The sequence below is a fragment of the Penicillium oxalicum genome, chromosome I (assembly GCF_001723175.1).
Source record: "Penicillium oxalicum strain HP7-1 chromosome I, whole genome shotgun sequence".
In the NCBI taxonomy this organism is placed as follows: Eukaryota; Fungi; Ascomycota; class Eurotiomycetes; order Eurotiales; family Aspergillaceae; genus Penicillium; species Penicillium oxalicum.
This window is the reverse complement of record NC_064650.1, coordinates 1,127,713-1,147,393: the sequence shown is the minus strand read 5'-3', so window position 1 is coordinate 1,147,393 and position 19,681 is coordinate 1,127,713. Positions and strand designations below refer to the sequence as shown.

At 51.4% G+C, this 19,681-nt stretch overlaps 7 protein-coding genes across 7 annotated transcripts; 2 read left to right on the top strand and 5 right to left on the bottom strand.

Moving 5' to 3' along the window:
* Nucleotides 1–43: 43 nt before the first annotated feature.
* POX_a00388 (uncharacterized protein) lies at nt 44–998 on the bottom strand (the record flags this gene model as incomplete). Its single annotated transcript, XM_050109331.1, has 3 exons — nt 44–196; nt 396–430; nt 494–998. The coding sequence occupies 3 exons, from the start codon at nt 996–998 to the stop codon at nt 44–46; spliced, it is 693 nt and encodes a 230-aa protein (XP_049973099.1).
* A 592-nt stretch (nt 999–1,590) lies between these two features.
* On the bottom strand, nt 1,591–3,078 carry POX_a00387 (Dolichyl-phosphate beta-glucosyltransferase; the record flags this gene model as incomplete). The annotated part of the gene is made up of 3 exons (XM_050109330.1): nt 1,591–1,866; nt 2,065–2,856; nt 2,965–3,078. The coding sequence occupies 3 exons, from the start codon at nt 3,076–3,078 to the stop codon at nt 1,591–1,593; spliced, it is 1,182 nt and encodes a 393-aa protein (XP_049973098.1).
* Nucleotides 3,079–4,633: 1,555 nt separating this feature from the next.
* On the bottom strand, nt 4,634–10,175 carry POX_a00386 (uncharacterized protein; the record flags this gene model as incomplete). Its single annotated transcript, XM_050109329.1, has 3 exons — nt 4,634–4,777; nt 4,855–7,039; nt 9,772–10,175. The coding sequence occupies 3 exons, from the start codon at nt 10,173–10,175 to the stop codon at nt 4,634–4,636; spliced, it is 2,733 nt and encodes a 910-aa protein (XP_049973097.1).
* Nucleotides 10,176–11,874: 1,699 nt separating this feature from the next.
* POX_a00385 (uncharacterized protein) lies at nt 11,875–12,853 on the top strand (the record flags this gene model as incomplete). The annotated part of the gene is made up of 2 exons (XM_050109328.1): nt 11,875–12,195; nt 12,338–12,853. 2 exons carry the CDS (start codon nt 11,875–11,877, stop codon nt 12,851–12,853), a joined length of 837 nt encoding a protein of 278 aa, XP_049973096.1.
* A 182-nt stretch (nt 12,854–13,035) lies between these two features.
* POX_a00384 (ADP-ribose pyrophosphatase) lies at nt 13,036–14,051 on the bottom strand (the record flags this gene model as incomplete). Its single annotated transcript, XM_050109327.1, has 4 exons — nt 13,036–13,274; nt 13,399–13,639; nt 13,741–13,833; nt 14,001–14,051. The coding sequence occupies 4 exons, from the start codon at nt 14,049–14,051 to the stop codon at nt 13,036–13,038; spliced, it is 624 nt and encodes a 207-aa protein (XP_049973095.1).
* Nucleotides 14,052–15,042: 991 nt separating this feature from the next.
* POX_a00383 (uncharacterized protein) lies at nt 15,043–15,871 on the bottom strand (the record flags this gene model as incomplete). The annotated part of the gene is made up of 2 exons (XM_050109326.1): nt 15,043–15,789; nt 15,863–15,871. 2 exons carry the CDS (start codon nt 15,869–15,871, stop codon nt 15,043–15,045), a joined length of 756 nt encoding a protein of 251 aa, XP_049973094.1.
* Nucleotides 15,872–17,616: 1,745 nt separating this feature from the next.
* POX_a00382 (uncharacterized protein) lies at nt 17,617–19,638 on the top strand (the record flags this gene model as incomplete). Its single annotated transcript, XM_050109325.1, has 5 exons — nt 17,617–17,957; nt 18,160–18,194; nt 18,318–18,490; nt 18,689–19,355; nt 19,484–19,638. The coding sequence occupies 5 exons, from the start codon at nt 17,617–17,619 to the stop codon at nt 19,636–19,638; spliced, it is 1,371 nt and encodes a 456-aa protein (XP_049973093.1).
* Nucleotides 19,639–19,681: the final 43 nt, after the last annotated feature.

Genomic DNA, 19,681 nt, shown 5'->3' with positions numbered 1-19,681 from the left:
CTCAGAGCCGCATCTTTCCTCGGTCCTTCTCGTGTGAAGATACTCAAAATTGCGCAAAAGCTGCCATCGCCATCATGGCCCCAAAACTGATCTTGAATGGCCGGTTCTCCTGGACCATGCGCCGCACATCCGTATTCTTGATATACCCAGTCAATCGATCCATTGGAAGAATATTGTATCCCTTTGAGGCAGCCCACTGTATTCCATTCCCGAAAATAACAAGTCAGCCGTTTTTAATCCTCATCAAAGCTGCCATTCGCGTCTTTCTTCCTCTTCCTCTTTCTTTTCTCCAATGCAAGAGTATCCAGATTGCAGATTGATCGAGAGGTGATAGAAAGCAGACTCCCCAAAAGCGAACTAAAAGGGGGGAGGGAAAGAGAAAAATCTCCACAAACCTCAACAAGAACAACACCCATTCCCAATACCACCACTAACACCTTTGAAATAGCCCTCAACCCGACTCCAGCAACTAATCCCAATACACTCCCCATACTAACTTGGCGCATATTCTCCGGTGTCAAGAGTGTGTTCTTGGCCTGTGTCGCAATACTCGGCTCACTCGCACGCCCTGGGAAATTGATCTCTGGCCCCGTCGATCGGGAGCCCGAGCCCGAGCCCGAGCCCGACGGTGCCCAGTCGCATCGCAGAGGCGCAGCTCGAAAAGGGGACTGGGGATGAAGGCTAGCGGCCGAAAGGCCGATTCCGAGGCCCAGACCCAGACGGAGAATCGTGGGGGAAGGCGAGAAGAGCGCGAATGCCATTGTGATGTGTGGTGAGCTACTGTAGATGAATGTGCAGAGGGTTCGATTGAGAAATTGGACTTGGACTGAGACTGGGGGGAAGACAAGGCATCCAGTAGAAAGGGTCTTGCGAGTCCAGGGATGTAGCTGGGCAAAGGTTGCTGTGCTCGTCTTGATGGGTTGATGGAGCTGCTCTCGATAAGGTAAACGTGTGATGTCATTTCCGGGGATTTCCTGCGGCGCAGGTGCGCGGGTCATCGCGTCGGATTGGCCGGATTGAGATCGGTAGGATTCCGGATGGAACGACAGGGTGTTTGCGCTTACTCAAGATGGCTTTGGACTGTTTCGGAGATGCAGACCATAATGTTGAGATGCTCTGGTTTGTTCGGGGGGATTTGTATTGACAGAAAAGAAAAACAAGGGAAAAGAACTTGAACGCTGCATATATACCTATCCTAATGGTACTACCTGATGGAAGGACCGGGCTGTCTTCATGTTGGTATGGAGGCTCATCAGTTGTGCTTTCGAACCAGAACACTGCGTATTACACACCATATGAATTCATATGGCAGAAGATTGTGAGTTTGCTTCGAAATCTACCACCATGCGTCGCTGGTAATTCCTTTTGAAGTGCACAAGAGTCTACAACATGTCGACCGAGGTGCTTACCTCGATCTTTCTATATACAATGGGGTATGTCTGCCAAGGACTCAAACATGCTTGATCAATATCTCAAGGCCAGGACAGAAAAGGGTTAAAAGAATAAGAGTCCAGAGCAACGAGCACCTTCTTAGTCTTGGACCCAAACGCCTAACCAGGACGAATTCACCCTCGTTTTGACGGTCTGATATCACCGCTGCCGGTAAATACCGAGCGACCACCCTGCCCGCAGAATGGCCAGTCCCCAAGCCATGCCAATACTGTCCCAGATCACGTTCAATTTACTACCACCGACCTCGCGCCAGCCCACGGGGACTTCAGCGACGGGAATCTGTGCGAATTCGGCCAACATGAGCATCTCCACGTCAAAGATCCAGCCCTCGGAGTGCATGTAGGGAACGATGAACGGCAGGGAATTGCGCGAAAATAGCTTGAAGCCGCACTGCGTATCCTTGACAGTTGCGGTCTTGGGCGGTGTCATCAACCATAGGATGAGATGGAAAGAGTGCATCAGAAAGTTGCGTAGTTTGGATCTCTGTGGATCGGGGAGAGAGGGAGAGAGCGGGCGATGGGTCAGCTTCAATCAATCTTCATCCACCAGGGGCCAGACTTCCCAGCAATGGCACTTTCGCCGGGATCCTCGGCAAATGGAGAGCTCACTAACCTTGACCACAGCTTCGCTGCCTACCATGTGCGCCCGCGATCCCACAGCCACACCGCGCCCACGACCATCTTCAACCTCCCGACAAGCGGTCACGAGTTTGCCGAGATCCTCGAATTTACTCGCACCATCTGCATCGGCGAAAACCACGTACTGCCCACGTACGTGACGCATGCCATGTGTCACAGCACCGCCCTTGCCCCGGTTGTGTGTCAGGTTCACCACGCGGATGGTCCCCGGTGGGATATGCACACCTTCCTGGACCTTGGGCGTCCATGGTCCCGCGTAGCCCTTGGGGTGCATTGATAGTTGATGGTCCCTAGCAAACGAGAAAGCCACCTCTTCCGTCCGATCGGTGGACCCGTCCGATACAATGAGAATTTCCCACCCGCGATCAGAAGGGGACACGTCGAGGTTGCCATTCATTGTGTGACGGTCCGAGGTCGGATTGCGCTTGCGCATGGATCGTGTCAAAACCCCGCTACCGTGCTTCTCTTCGTCGGAGCTGGACTCGAGAGTGCCGTACATGTGCTCAAGGTAGTTGACCGCTTCTTCCAGCATTCCTGCCAGTCGCGCCTCTTCATTATAAGCTGGAACAACAACGGACATGAAGAGTTCTGCGGCTTCAATCTCAGTGAGCTTCGAGGTGCACTTGTCCGAGTCCAGCTGGTCGAGCCAGCAGGGCAGGGGCTCGGGATCGGTGACAGCGCCATCTTTGGCAAGCGTTCTATACTTCTTTTCTTCCGGTAGTGGGTTCCGGGGTGTCGGCGCGACCAAGAAGAGCAGGGTATAAGCCTAAAAGCAGAAGGATAGAGTCAGACCAATCCAAATTGGCAACGATACCGATACCGCATCGGTCTCGCGCATGCACCCTAGATCGGGGGTATTCCTTCATCGACTTACTAGCACAAAGAATCCGAGCGTTGTCGTCACTAATGAACCGACCAGGATATAAACAGGCACACTGGATACAACCGTTATGCACTCGCGGCACACGTTGCTCCAGATTTGGGCCATTTTGTCAGACGTATGAATTCAAGATTGAAACCGCCCAATCAACGAAGGGGTGAACACGCGATGAGGACAGAGACCTCGACGAAAGCGCAAGTAGTACGAGTGGAGATGTTTCGGCCGGCCATGCACAATTGCGTTTAGAATGTACACCTTTGAATAATCATTGGAGGTATTTTGACCACCTCATTGAAGGAGAGGGAGGAGGGAAGGGGGAAAGAAGCTTGGAGCGGAGGGGAGACTAAAGTGGAGGAGGGGGGGGGAGCTTGGAGGTTGTCTGGGGACCTGACATGACTCCGGCACGTCGATGCGGTTGCAATCGCCAGCTTGGCCTTTTTATCGGAGGACGCGCGAGAACGGCGTAAGCTTTAATCAGTGGGGAACCATCAACCGGTCAGCAAGTCAGCACTTTTTTTTCCTTTTTTTCCTTATTTGTCCAATCTAGAAGGGGGAAAAATAAATTCAAAATTCAAATAGGTGACTTCCTTCATTCTGCCAGAATACAAGCTTTTTTTTAGAAAAAAAAAGAAAAAATAATAATAAACAGAAATTCCACAGGGGACAGTGATGTGTCGCACAATTGCCGAGGGCTCGTCATCGCCTACGAATCCTTTCGTGTTTGTTGACTACCTGGACGGATGCCTCGGGATCGACCATACCCGCCAATCAATTGTCTTTTCCGTCATCCAGTTTTGAATGTGTTACTCCTGGATGTTCCAAATTGCGATGAAGGATCTCTCGAAGAAGTGTCTAGCGGGGTGGAACCGAGAGGTCTATGATACATCAAAGCAAGCCATACTGGACCGCCACCGATTAAACGTTGAATAGCGTCGAGAGGGTGCTATGAGGACACCGATAGCACCCTCACAAGGTTTCCAAGACTTTGATTCAGGGTTGACTAAGGTTTCATATGGAGCAGAGATCACTCTGGAATTTAAGTAGTATTCGATCCCGCCACAGTCATCAGGCACATCGCCTTTGCTGCATTGGAGACTCCATCTCCGGAAAGACTGCTCTGAGATCCTTGTAGTGAAAGCTGCCGCAGCAGCTTCAGGGATCCCTTTTGTGGAATGCCAGCTAACGTAATGAGTCTGATTTTGATGCGACGAGTGATCGAGTGAAAATCTCTGCCTTCTGAGAAGAATCGAGACCACACAGAACCACTGCGGTTGCATGAGCAATGCAACTTTGTGTTCCCTTCTCAAGCATGTCTCCGAATATTGGATGCCGGCAGAGCAAGGTCAAAAAGCCCATGGACATCATCAACTCGGTGGAGCGAGTGAGCTCAGTTGATGAACATGATGGGCCACCATCTGTCACCGGAGGATTGACTTGGACTCCGTGATTCAAATGATGGCAACGGCGAGGCCTGAACAAAGAGGCACTTGATTCGCACAACCAGTGCCATGCGAAGGGTTTACCTACTAAACATCGCCAATGTATTTGAGTGTTCCCGCAGAGAGAGGATGGCCCCAAGACTGGGATTGTTCTCGAGATACGGTGGCGGTAGTAGCGAAACTGTTCCCTGTGGAGGATGAATCGCAATCACTTTGTCTCAAATTCAGTCGCACAGGCCCATGTTGCTGAGGTGGGGGCATCCAATTCCGTCATTCATTGGCATGTCGAGAACTGCCGACGCATCCAGGTCACACGCGCGCTTTGTGAGCTCAAATCTGGGATGTTTGTATTCGATCCAAAGACCAAGCTGTTCGTGGAGTCAGATAAGTATGCTTATTCAAGTCCGATAAGGGTGAATTCAAGTGAGGAAAGCATCGAACGCACCTGTGCAATTTGCACCCCGAGCCAGAGACATCTGTGCTGGCGGGAAGACATATGGAGAAAGGAAGGCGAGTTTGATATTTCGTCCTCCGAGGGAGCCTCGTCGAAGAATCCATCAGGGTAATAAAAGTGGGCCCAAGACTGCCCACCAATGACAAAGTCTTCCTGCAAATAGCGCATGTCGCCCTCCTCCAGAGGGAACCTTGAGCTTTCAATCTTGTTGAAATCCGTCTTGAGACGAGTGAGACCGTTGAGGAATCTCACAAGCTTGGACCATGGAATGACCGACTCGACCCGTTGCATGCCCAACGGACGCAGAGCGAGATTCCAGATGAAAGCCAAGGACACATGAACACTGGGCCACATGGAGCTTTCGAGTTCTTGGTCCAGCAAAACGGATAACGAGTGGAAAGCAAGTGCGCTGGCCTGCTTGTCTGCCGCTGAAAAGCGATCAGGCACCCCTGCCACGACGTCCTCGACACTGAACCAGGAGATTTCGCCACGGCTCGTGATGTCTTGCCAAAGATTCGTCGCGTAGTGTCGAGCTTCCTCGACTGCCCCAAGATCTTTGGCTTGATTGAACTCTTTCATAATCGGAGTTCCCGCTTCGCCGTATTGAAGGACAGCCGCAAAATTGCAAGACATGATTTGCGCCCCCATCTGGCCCTGCCAATTCTTGCCTTGCGCATGTTCCTGCAAAGATTGCAGAAATTTGATCATCGGCAGAACGAGATTTCGGTATGTTGTTTTCCATAGATAGTCTGACAGTCGCTCGGATGATCGTTGCTTGAATAAAGTGTTATGAACAGATAGAAATAAGCCCAGCAAGGAGGGCGGCTGTGGGGCGATCGGTTGATCGAATGGGTAGAGAAGACTTTTGAGACCTTCGCTCGCCCTGGGAAATGGTTGAGCGGAGACGAGTGCTTTCGTGTAATGATAAAGCTGGAGAAGCATGTCGGGACGGGCCAAGACTGCAAGTTGATATTGATAGCGCCCCACGCCAGGACTGTGGGTTGCACCTTCCGCGTACCAATGCCGCGAGACTCCAGCCCAAAGCTCCCGCTCTCTCGCGTCGGACGGCTCCACGGCAATTCGATACCGCGCCAGCTCGCCCAGGCATTCGATCCAGAAATGACGAAAGGCGGGTACGCTCTCCAGCAACAATGTCATCATGGAGTATGCCATGTACAGAAAATTCAGCAAAAATTCCCTCGATTCAGGCAGTCGCCGCCGAAACAGTTCCAGGAAGGATTGGATGCCATGGCGCCACATGCGGCCGGGCATTGTATATTTCGCGGGGAGTTGTTTCAGTACTGGACTTGCGGAGGGGTGTTGAGAGGCGAGAAAAAAGTCGTGATGTTCAGAGAGCAAGGTCCGATGCAAAGAGATCAACGCTTGCCATTGAGGGCGGGTCAATGTGGCATTCGACTCCATTTGCTGCTTGTCAACTTCGCAGCATTTCCTTTCGACCATCACGAGACCTGCGTAAATCATGCGCACCTCATTGACCAACTGATCTTCTGTAATGGGGTTTGTGTCGGGCTGTTTAAACATGTCGGTGGTATTGGAAGCGCTCGATTTGGCTGTGCTGCTCGATAAGATGGGCCTTTGAGGGGCCTCGAGCTGTGAGCCATGCCCTTGATTTTCTTTCGTTTGCCGAGAAATGGATAGATCAAGCTCCATCGTGTCGCGATGATCTCCCGGCACATGTGCCACACCCGGCTGAGAGTGCCTCTGGTCCTGAGCTTGAATGGCGACTTCTACCATTGTCAGATAAGGTGCAGATGTCAATGGGTCCACCGGCTTCTGCTTTGGCTGAGTCTCACAAAGAAGCTGGTAGCTCGACTCTGGGGTCAGAGCTGATCCTTCCGTGTGCAGATTGCCCGAGTTGACACCGGCGCTAGTATTCTCATAGTGAGTAGGCTGATACGAATCAGAAGTCAAATGCCCGCTCTCTCGCGCTCTTAACGTCCGCGAGGCTGCATTGCGTTTGAACATCTCTGTGCGAGCCGACCTGGTGTAAGACAAGGCCCGTGACAGGCGATCCCCGGAGCCACTGACGCCATCTACTGCACTTGCTTCTGGCGAACAGTCTGCCGACGGTGGAAGACTCGGCGAGGAACACATCCTCGGAGTCGTATGGGAACCACGGGACACCTCGTCCGCATGGCGCCGGCTTACGTGACGCCTAGAAGACATGTTAGCGAGACACGGTCTGTCAAGAGGACAAGAGAACTGACCTGGCCGGAAGATCATATGGAAAAGATCTATTTGCGCCTCGTCGATTGGAATTTACTCCGTGAGAGCGTGTGCCGCTGCGGAGCGACGTTGAGTTCATCCTCAATAATATTCTGTCTAGATCATTGGCTCGGAATTTTTCCCGTGTTTATGTCCAGTCTATGGGAAGCGTTGGATCAACTTTGGTGCTCTCGTGCAAGAAAGCTGTTTGTTTCTTTCGACCCCAGAGGCAATCGAAGGAGAGAACTGGCTTCGACGAACAAATCGACAGATTTGCGGGCAGGGTTGGAGTATTATCCAGGGCCAATTGACGCCCGAGAGGCAAAAGAGAGTGGCGGGAGAAACCCAGCCGGGCCGAGACGGACCAACGCTAGAGGGTGGAGTGTGGAGGGTGGACGGAATCTGGTCTTTTCTGCCGCGCACTTATCGCACCAGATCGCGCAATCGCCAGAGAGCTTGACGGTGAAGCGTTCCAACATTCACCCCGTGGCAGCCTGAACTCGACACTGTCACCCAAATTGATTGATAAAGGATATATGCAGCTCTGGGTTTATCACGTCATAGAGAGGGAAGGGGGGTGGGTGCGGAGAGGGTGTTGGTCACAGCATCGGGGGCTTCTTCTACGAGGTCCACATTTAGACACCCATGCCCGTAAGCCCAAGCGACAGGAAAGGGGGGTGCGGTAGGGGTGGCTTTTCAGGCGAGACGGTAAAAAGGGACCGAATCGAGTGAGCAGGTGGGAATGTTGTGCCCGAAGCAAGCCAAGCAGCGGTGGACTGGGTATTTATCATTATTGACGTTTGCCTTGTGCTCCTTTGCGATGGGATGAGCGCGGCGGGCGCCGGGAGTCCAAGGTTGCCTTGTCGTGGCCCCTGCCACGCAAAGTGCAACCCTTTCAGGGTCGCTCCCGAGGTCGTACGGTCCTCAACCGGATGCTGGGCACAACAGGACACCTGGAACGGAGTTTCTCAGGACAGTAGCCTAGCATGATCAAGGTGATATGCATCAGTCAAAGTGACCTGAAAAAGTGATAGCTTCAATCCCTGTCTTGGGATTGGATACGGGGAAATGGAGATGCATTCTTGAAGTTGGCCATGGTCGACGGAAGAAACACAAGTTAACGTTCCTCCGCCTTTGCAGCGTCGTGGTCTACATGGAAAGGCAGGTGATCTTCTTTTTTGGACGTCACATTCGCCAGCCTGACGGGAGATAATTAAGGACCGTCTCCTCCAGTAAAACGCATGGAGTGAATAGTATGTCCGTAGTGACTTGATAGCACATACTCTCAAAAAAGAAATAAAACCTACTACCGACGAACTTCTCGTCGTTTTTGCAGTCCTGTGTCGGTTGGCTGAGACCAGCAAAATAGCTGGAATCCTTCCCATCTACGGTGTTTTCTCGATCTCCAACTTACACATCATATGATTCCGATTATCAATAGCATCGACTCACCGAGGAGACCGGAAATCCACCCAGGCTTACAAATATTGCACTCTGAGCAGCTCCGCCTCAACCCTGACCGACGGACGCATCGCTTCCGAAGGGCCAATTCGGCGGAGAGATAGACGCCGCGGCATTTCCGAAATTCCAGCAACTCCCGATTCGTGCCTTTGCGCGCGTCGCTCTTCTCCGAGAACGACAAGAAGCAAAGGAGAAAAATTGAGTTTTTCCGGTCGTCAATCGGGCTATCGATCAGATCTACGATACAATAACAACTGGTCACAAGGGGAGTTTCCGCGCCGATCAGTGCCTACGCCACTGGAACACCGCCTTGCGTGTAGCTCGTACCGGATTTAATTTTATGCTTGGTCACCACGTAGAAAATACTATTAAATACTACTAAATACTCCCTATGGGGTACCTCGCCGGACCAACAGAACTTCTTTGCATTGCCCCGTTTCGCTTCGGCGACGGATTCCGCTAGACCGCTACAAGTTGTCCGTGACTTTTCTACCGCGCCGACGGTCGCCCGCTTACCAATGCTCTTTTCCTTGGACACCTTCACAGTTCATAGGGAATACGTGAAGCCCGTATACGCCTCGCGGAGATGGTTCTCTTTCAGCAGGATTAAATAACAGTCAGGAGAGGATTATATACATAATACACGCCATTTCTAGCTTTCCCTTCGGCCGGGGAACTTTCAGGGACCTACATCAGAGATGGGGATGAGCTGTCCTTGGAATGGAAATACTACGGGGCTCCCAGTCAACCATGACCATTCTTTCCGATCGCTATCCGAGAGAAGGTATTATAAAGGGTCCCCAACGGGCGAGATCGACTTCTGCGGTCACTGTTCGTTGAATCTTTGTTGATGATGAGAGACATTCAAAGAAAGGGGGGGAGGGGGTGTCGACTATCGCAGAAACTTACTGCTAACCGATTTCCTCCCGGATCTCGTCCGTATGCCACAGAGAGGCGAGATGTCCACTAGCGATGACCTTTTCTCTCGCATACCTATAGTTCTTCACGATCCAATTGCTGGTGCATCCGCCAAATCGATCTTCCGTCGCTCTCACCATAAGAACAGGCTTCATGAAATGATCATGATCGAGATCTTTGCGAATAAACCCCCAATAGGAATGGATCACGTCAGACACTTCTAGTGTATAGGACCTTTCCATCGCTGATCACATCGGATTGCCCCGAATGCGAGTTGCTCCACAAAGATGTCCTCAACCGTACGGGAACATTTCGTAGGAGGCTCCATAGAGCAATTGAGCGGGCACTGTACCGAAACAGATATCAGCCATGTAAAGGTGGTCAAAATCCCACGTGTGGTAAAGGAGTGAGAGGAGTGCATTCACGCCCTCACTCAGCTGGAAAGCATGGTATGAGTTCGACTTCTTACCGGGACTGCTCCCCCCTGTATTCGGCAGAGTTGGTGCAACCCAGTGCACACTGAGCTTCTGGCATGGCGTTGGTACTTGCACCGCGCTACCGACGCTCGGAACACCAGTGAAGAATAAGGCGACTATTCTAGTATCGGGTGGCCTATTCTGCGCATACGCCATTTGTCTTGTGTCGGGAAGAGCGAGAATATGCTCCCCCTCGCCCTTGACATCATAGTAAAACTCGGCCTTGGACATTGCGGTCCCAGAGAAGCAAAGATGCGGGTTTCGAGTTTAGCAGTCGCTGCTGAGGACAAAGAGAGCAAGGTTCATGTAATATGTAGAGAATCTCTTAGCAATTCATTGGCTGATCTCAGGCCCAAATCGGTCAGGGTAAGCAACCACGGTGCTACTCGGTCCGCAACTTGGATACCAGAGTAGCCTAAGCTATTAACATTAACAGATGAACCGCTAAGGAACCTTAAAATCCCATTGCCGTGCAAAATAACGTGGGTGTCATCGTGTGCCCCACTTACTGTCACTGGAAGAGCTGATACGGGAACAGTACTCACCAAACAAGATTTTCGTCCTCGACAGGCGAATGATGAAGAATTCATAATGAGCACGGATGCGCGCAAGGATTGATTTTTGGCAGAGTTGACCCTCTTCAATGGGCACCGGAGAAAGTTGCCGAGATGTAACGGAAGGCTTTGATGGGCGCGGCTTAATGGAAGTCGTACCAAGGCCCGTTCCTGCGCAGGAGATCTTCAATGAAACAGAGTAGATGGACTGCCAGGCCGTAGGGCGCACTAGACGGGCTGCAAGTACGTATCATGCTCCAAACTTTTGTAGTACGCATTTGAGAGTCCTGTTCTGCTTCACTTTCTGGAATTTTTCTCCCAGCACAGCCCCGAGCCCAGAGCCCCTGGGCGCGCGAGGGAGAACAAGACTCCATCGGGTAGTCTTTGGCGACTGGGTCCGTAACTAGGTTTTGATTAAAAATATAGATTTTATTATTGAGGTAGCCTGGGCGATTCAAATCGACGGCATTGCCTGTCTATCAGGCTGCCAGGGAACTTACACAAATTCAAACCCAGATAGTATTGCGGGAACTTTGGTCTCGAGAAAGATCGGAAACTTCCAGACTGATGGTTCGGTGTCTTAGGTGATCGTATGATCAGTTGGCGAATACTAATTTTTAATGGCGACTCAATATAAATATCGCAGGTGGCATGGGACATGCCACACGCAAATCCGCCCAACCGGAACACAGGAAGTAGTGTTGATGTGGGTTAGAACAGAAAGACAGAAAGTGCAACCTGCAATCTACAATCGTTGACAAAATATAGTCAAGCCCGGGTCCATCTTTGAACACAGCTTGCTTTTCTGCGGCAGTGAAAGAATCGTAAACAGACGTGGTTGCTGCACAACGTCGAGTACACTGTAGTCTGTACACTTACAAAAGTTCAGGTCTCCAGGTCCCCCACAGACCAAGACGTCATTTCCCGCCCGGTGGGCCACTGATGTTGCCCGGAGAGTCACAACCGCGGTCCTTCAACGCCGCAAATGATCGCTTCTGAACTTCGTACTGCACTCCCAAGAGCCCGAGCTTCCGATCCCTCTGGTACAAGGAATTCGAGATAACGAGCGCAAGCGTGGAGCACTCTGCTGAAATCTGTCCATCAACTGTCCTCACTTCTAACAATTCGAGCGAGAGAGTCAGCCCTGGACGGAATTTGATCTGACATCACATCGTCGACCAAGTCACTCTATCACCTATCTGATTTACCACACTCTCCAGCCTCTCCGGACCCGACACTCTTGATTCATGTACTTGCAACCAGTCCAACACCTCACAACTCGATATTGTATTTTCCATCTGAGCAGCCAAATTTCAAAGCACACAACAAGCAATCTACGTTTAATCCGCCGAATCCCCAGCCGCACGGCCAGCAACATGACAACCCCCGGATTCACCTTGCCCCAGTCCAATCTGCGCGTCAATACCATCTCCGACCTCTCACAAGATGAGCTAGTATCCTTCCCCGCATTCAAAACGTGGCTCTCAACACTGCAAGAATCATTGGCTCGGCAGTCAGACTCTTCGCACCCGTTTCATGAGGATCCGTATCACCTTCGCCAAATTGACATCCAAGCAATTGATCGGTTCGGCGGAGGTCGATTGGGTTTTATCAAGATGAAGGCCGAGGTGTCTAATGGGAGAGGCGAAAAGCTCCCAGGAAGCGTGTTCTTACGTGGAGGTAGTGTTGGCATGCTGGTATGGCCTTTGTTTTTTTTTTGTTTTTTTTTTCAATTCGTCGCCCTTTGACTGTGATGATGTATAATTCGCCTACTGTCAATTCTTTCGATTCGTTCTCCGTTTCTGAAGAGGCTCTTTACTAACGGAATGCCCATGACAGCTTATTCTCCAGCCCGATGATCTCCCTTCATCAGAGGAAGAAGGAAAATTAGCTCTCCTGACTGTCCAGGCTCGTGTCCCGGCTGGATCTCTCACGTTCACTGAAATCCCAGCCGGCATGCTAGATGACAGTGGGACGTTCGCCGGCGGTGCAGCCAAAGAGATTGAAGAGGAAACCGGACTCAAAGTCAAGCAAGAGGAACTGATCGACATGACAGCTCTGGCCGCCGAGATGAGTGGATCGCCACCGGAGGAAGGAGAATCATTACAAAAAGCCATGTATCCCTCAGCAGGTGGGAGTGACGAATTTATTCCGCTCTTTTTGTGTGAAAAACGCATGTCCCGCAAGGACATTGACGACCTGCGGGGTAAGCTCACGGGTCTGAGAGACCATGGGGAAAAGATCACCTTGAAAGTTGTCCCGTTGAAAGATCTGTGGAAGGAGGGCTTGCGGGACGGCAAGACCTTGGCTGCATGGGCGCTGTACAAGGGATTGAAGGAATCGGGAAAGATTTAGCTGATGGGTTTCTTTTCTTCTTTTCTTTTCTTTTCCCGCAATTCATTCACGAATATGTGTATATGCGGGATTTGTGCTGTGAACCGAGGGATCCACATGATAGACAGACTTGGAAGATGACAAGAATGGTCCATCTCGGGATATTTCAAGGCGACCCAACTGCCCACCTACTCCTATCGACCTCAGAGCTTCCACTTCTTCTGCAGCTCCATCCCCTCGGCAAGAGTTCCCACACGAGCATCGATAGCAAACCCCTCTTGCTCAAGCTTTTTCAACCCATCGTAGAGGGTAGCCAGTGGTAAAGAAAAACACTCAATGAACTCGTTATCCTCGAGCTCGGGCTTAGGGGTTTGATTCTCCGGCAAGTCCATGTCCACGCGCACATGGACCATCTTCAGGTTGGTGTTGCAGAACCCGGGGTCTATGACGCGAGTGAGTCAGATATCCATGAATCTTGAGACAATAGATATGAATGATCAAGGACAAAGCGGAAAGAAACAATGGAATGTACGCCTTCGTTGAGGGCAAAGATGGTCCAGACATACCGTTGTACATGACGGGACTAGTGAGCTCGGCCTCGCCTACATAGCCCGTCTCCTCTTTGAGCTCACGCACGGCGCATTGCTCGGGTGTCTCACCGGCATCGATAAGACCGGCGGGGACCTCGATGACGATCTTGTCAATTGGGGGCCGGTATTGTTTCTGCAGAAGCAATTCAGGCCCGGAGGGCTTGTTCAAGATGGTGACGATGCCCACCCCGTCAATTTCACAGTTAGCAGGCCGGGTCTATGTTGTGGAGTGTTAGTGGATTCCAGATAGATACGAACGGCGTAGGTCACTGCGGCTCAGAAAATTCTCAAGAGGCAAAGATGAGGAGATATGATTACCTGACGTTCCGAGGACTCCCAAGTCCGCTCTTTACCCAACGGGTCCGTATAAGTTGTCTTCACCAAGCGTGTCCAGCGCGCATCGGCATTGGCCTACGTGATCAAATTCAGCTCAGAAGTTATTATTATGATTACCTTCGGGTGTGACCTCTGAAGTCTTGGTCTTTTACAGACACCAGGTTCGGTCTTCACTACTCGTCTCCCACCAATGGCCGAGCCTGTTCGTCGGAGCAGGAGGCAGATGGACATTGCTGACATACCAATGGCTCTTGAGATACATGCTTCGATTTGGCGAGCGAAGGGTTCGACATTTTTCGAAGAGTTTTTTGTATATTTCGTGTTGACTATTTCAGCTCGAATTGCGCAATGAGAGTCTGCCGTCACAAGGTGGTAGGAATTCAAGATCCTCGTCGGGTGCCAAGAAGGGTAAACGTGTCGGGGAGGTTGGGCCCAACTGCAACTGCGCGGAGAACAGGCGAACGAAAGAAAGGCCAGCTTCCCCCGCCTGGTATTCCACTCCACTTCCGACCAGGTAAGAGTTTAGGGGTGTCGAGGGTGGGGCCGCTTACCTGATCCTTCGTGCGGGCGGCCTAGGGATGGATCTGCTGGACAGAGCTGGGCGCTGGGTGCTGGGGGCTGGGGGCTCATGATGCTGTGGTATTACGACCGGGCCTGGTATTCTATTCAACACCATCCATCACGTACTATGAAAATTCCCGGGACAAGAGCAATCGATCATCCAAGAAAGAAGTTGCCAAAAATCTCGCCAAAACCAAACAGCCGGGGGACGGAAATGGCAGCTTCTCGAATGCAGCACCTCACGTAGAGACTCAAAAGGTTCCTTAGGGCGTACGCGTAAAGCTCACGATGACTGTTGGCAAAGAGCCAAGCAAAACTTCGCATAGACTGGTTTGAGTGGGTCTCATTTCTAGAGTAGATGGATACATTCAATAGGAGCTTTCTAGGCTCAAGAGTCGAAGCTCGGAAGAGCATGAGGTCTCTCATTGATCATACCACTGGTGTGCTCTTCCAAAAGATTAAAAAAAAAAATAAAAGTCCCACACAAGCTCATTGTTGACTTGTCACAAGTACAGTCGAGTGGACTGAAAATATCAAAGCACAAGTCTTTCATGCGAGACCACGCCTAAGGCAATATGAGAGTTGAGGGAGCAGAGCCAAGGAGCAAAGCTCTGGAAAATGATCATTTGGTTGGTAACAGGAGAATCGTGTAAATATGGGATATTCAAGAGCAGGAGAAAGACAGGAAACGTTCAGAGAAGAGCCGAAAAGCCTGAAGGTCAATCACAGGCTGGATTGAACCTCAGCAGGGCTGTTCTCAATGAACTCCAAACACTTGGGGAACTCGGACCAATGCTTCATGATAATCTTGGCACCGAGGTCCAAGAGGCGCGTGCTCATCTCGGATTGCTCCTCGGGGGGATAGCTGCCCACGTAGCCAATGGTGTGGATGCCGGCGCGAATGGCCGACAGGGCGCCAGACTTGCTGTCCTCGATCGTAACAGTCTCGGCGGCGGTCTTGCCGCAAACCTTCAAGGCATGCAGGTAGATGGCGGGGTCAGGCTTGGAGGTGGGCTTCTCCAAAGAAGTGGCGGCACTGAAGACCATGTCGGTGTCAAAGTACTTGTCCTGGCCGACCTTCTTGATGGACGCAACCACGCGACGGAGAGCCGAAGAGGAAACCACGGCCAGATGGTACTTCTTCTCGGCGGCAAGCTTCTCCAGTTGCTCGGTGGCCCCTTCACAGGGTCCTGCCTTGGCCTCAAGCTTGGCAATGACCCTGTCTTCTTCCTTCTTGACGTACATCTCCAGCTCGTCTTTCTCCATCTCAAACTTGTACTTGGACTGGAGGCTGATCATCATACCGCGGAAGTTCTGGCCGACAAAGTCCTTGATCAACTGCTCGCCAGTGTAGCGATCTGGGATACCGCGACTCTCCAAAATCTCGTTGGCCAGATCGGCGCATGCCTCAAAGGCCAGGACTTCCGACAACACCAAAGTGTTGTCGCAGTCAAAGAAGATTTCTGTGATCTGTGCCACCTCGAGTCAGGCACGATGCCTCCAACCTTCTCTAAGGCTCTCTCATTGTGAAGTACACACTTACTTGAGGCATGGTGGTTTAGATTGGAGTGGGGAAGATTGCTCCGGGAACGTTGCGGATGAATCGCGGGGTAGTGGGAGGCCTGCGAGAAGAAGCCGCGGGGAATGTGTCGCGGGTGCTCAAAAGCAGAATCGTATTTAAAGAGAAAGGCCCACAAGGATGACACGACGTGATCGGGAATGTTGAGTGAGGTAGAGAGGTACAGAAAGAAGAAACAATTGTGTCTGAGGAGAGGAGGGGCAGACGGTCAAGTAAACATCCGGACGTGGTTGCTATTTAATAAAAAAAAAAGTAATCACCACTCAAATAGGCAGGCGCCGCCATGCTCCTCCTCCTTCCAAGCCCCAAAGACCATGACGCTGCCACATTGCGACACTGAGGGAAATTGGGCCAGAGCGGCTGGGTGGAGGTTCCAGAGACTTCTACAATGTGTATCCTCTCGGGTCTATTCCAAGTATCCAGGACCTGACCTGCATCATGGAAAAGGGACAGAGGTGGAGAGGAGGCATGAGCAGAGAACGGAGACCCAATCAGGTCATTGCAATAGACAGCTGGTCCCCACCTGGCAGTCTCTCGTTCAAGTTTAGCGTCAGCCTGGCATCTGTGATTCTGTGCATTGTGGAGACTTTATCCTCCCACCGAAGCGGACAGTCGGACAGCCGGCGCGGGCTACGATCGTCGTGTCACGGCCCTGAATCTGGCGCAACTGTGGACGGTTCACATGTTTCTACAGATCCGGCGGAGGAGCTCGTCCGCTGCCCATCATCACACCATTCACGCTCTCGTCTGTCATGATCTGGCATCTCAGTCAGTGCTGGTGGTGTCTGTATTGGCTGGAACAAGTACAGTGAGCCCGAGTCTACTTGTGCTCAGGCACGATCTGACCAAGTTTTTGCTCAAAACGTGAAACCTGCACCTAGGTACATGGTGATGATTTCGCAAAGTCAAAGATATCTCACGATGCTGATTGGTATGTTCGTTCAACCCCGGTCGAGTGTACGGCGCATCCGACGAGAATTCATCCGCCGACCAACACTCATGGTTTCGTTTTGCAAACACCGATCCCTTCAGTTCGACGGCCCAGACTGGAAATGAACCGGACTGAGGTGATGGGATCCGGGATGAGGTTCCGCCTAGATAAGGGACTCAAGCGTCTGTCGTGCGTCTCAAGAAACTTTCGTCTCGCGAGCGATCTCCCGGTTCAGGCCTAGAAGGAGATTTTCGACATTCTACTGAGTAGCCGATCCCCCGAGACTGGTTCGTTCCATAGCTGCACCCGCGCCCTTTACTATGACTTTTGGAAGTCCAATTGAAACCCACGTTCCAAAGTTTCTGACCGACTGAGCTCGTATTTTAGAGTCTGATTATAATTCGGAGGCAAACTCAATCATAGACCCCTCTGCATCGAATTGAGCTATTTGCTTTTTGGTGGCTCTACAGTACCTGAGCCCGATGCTGCCGACATTCGTAAAAGTGTAGGACAAGGATGTCTCCACTCGACCGTTCAGGCGCCGACACTCAATCAGGTCTCCACTCCAGACTCACTTCTGCTAATTTCGTTCCGTCCCGTTCGATATGCACATCGTCTTCCACAATCACGGCGAGTTGCTCCAACTTGTGCACCCGGGACTGGGAACTGACTAGAGGCCGCACAAAGTTGATCCACGACCACATCAGGTCCAAAGATCCATACCTGAAGGAGGATCATCAATCCTCGCGATCAATTGAAGCGAGCGGAAATCAGACCCTTGGTCGCAATGGGATCTTCACCGGGTGCTTTTCCAACCCTCGAATCTCTGCACTTCCCCTCTGCGCAGACCTCTATATCTCAAACTCTTTCTTCGCTACGGCGCTCGGCACTCTCCGTCTCCAATCGTCTGCAATCTATCGAGACGGATGCCGAGTTTGTCCGCGAAGTGGCCGATCATTATGATTTGCCCCTCGTTGCTAATGAGCGCTGTGGAAGTTGGTACATCGATCCGACGGTCAAAGCGGGTAGTGCATATTTTAAGAGTACCGACGGTCATACAGGCCAGTGGGATTTTAGCTTTCGACGATTGAATCTACAGCTGCTGCCGCTTGCAAATCAATATGGAGGGTAAGTCATCGCCCTCATCCAAACTCGATGCCCCCTCGGTGTCACCTTACTTGAATCCTCCCATTTCATCGGAGTCTCTCTCTCAACCATATCGTCACGTTGGTCTGAGCTTAGGACATGTATTGTATTCACTTTAACGGTCACTTTTCATCGTCTCAATCTTCATCTCATAGCAGTGAACTTACATACGACTGTCCTCTAGATGTGTGATTGTGGATTCTACTCGCCGTGGAAAATGTAAGTATATGATTTGCGTCTTTTTGACAAGAATAAGAGGCTTGTACCACAACACAACATGTGCTCAAAGCATCACTCAAAAGGGAGTTCAGCGTGTATACTAATCCATGTCGTCCCATCCAGTAATGCCCGATGCTCTCTCAAAGACCGTCCCCATCTGGTGCGCCGTGCTCAATCGGGCCTTGTTCCCGGAACGAAAAGAGTATCATGCCGTAAGGCTGCCGCCGAATTACCTCGGAGAATCAGAAGAATCTCAAATTGCAAGCCGAATCGACGGCTTCGTGCATTCGCTGCAGGTATGTTCCTCCATGACAGTGGGACGGCGTCCGACCCCTGCCCATAACATCGACCACCCGCAAGGACCCCCTCACCCCTATGCAGCCCATTACACTCCTCTCACTTTCCCCTTTGCACGAGGTGTCCCCGCTTCACCGAGATGCTGGATGTAGTCAACAAAGGACAATCATCAGCTAATACCACTTCTCTCTCCGCAGAGTCTCAAGCTCGACCTTGAGCATCTACGACAACAGGTCGGGAAGCCGATGCAAGTGGCATGGGCTAACCGCTCTTACTTTCATCCTTCCAATCCCACCTCTGACCAGGGCTCTCATTTGCTCGTACTATGCTCAGCGTCCAAGCGTGTTCTGGGCGCGGAAATGTCCGAAGGTGGGTATATTCAAGGCGCCGGCGATGACAGTGAGGCATGGGCGCACGGACTCACGCCGCCTGTGTTTTGGGTCAATCGAGATATTCTCAAACAGACGGCCGAAGAGGATCTGCCCAGCGTGATTGCGGATTTGGTGGCGGAGTATCAGCGCCAGAACACCGATCACCAGGCGACGGTAATTGCCCCGACTCGCAATCTGTACATCAGTCAAACCGATGCTCGAGTGGATGTCGGTGCACAGTATGATCTGGTCATTGACTGTAATGCGGATGCTGCCGCGGTGGAGAGTAATTCCCGACGTCTCAATCTTGGGTGCGCGTCCGCAAAGCTCGGAAGTCGAGATTTGCGCAAGTCCTTGGGCAAGGTGCGCGACTTTGTCGCTGCGCAACTGGGAGGTGATGCCTCGCGGTCTTTGCTGGTAACTTGTGAGACTGGTAAAGATCTCTCGGCCGGCGCGCTGTTGGCCATTGTCTGCTTATTTTATACTGAGGATGGTAAGCTGAACACGTCAGTTCGAGAGGAAATGTTTTTTTTTTCGTTCTTCTTCGTCTTGCTTTCTGTAAACAGGCTAGATGACATGGATTGAGGGGAATCAAGACAGCTAATCACACCGTTTCGACAGGGACGTTCGATCTTTCGCAAACCAAGCGCTCAATGAGCAAGCAGTTCATCCGACAACGTCTTGCGTGGATCGTTTCTTCCAAGCACGATGTGAATCCATCGCGGTCGACCCTTCAATCCGTCAATGCCTTCCTCATGGAACCGCCAGATTACTAATGTGATGGAGGTTACAGCAAACAAAGACTGCTATTATTTTATA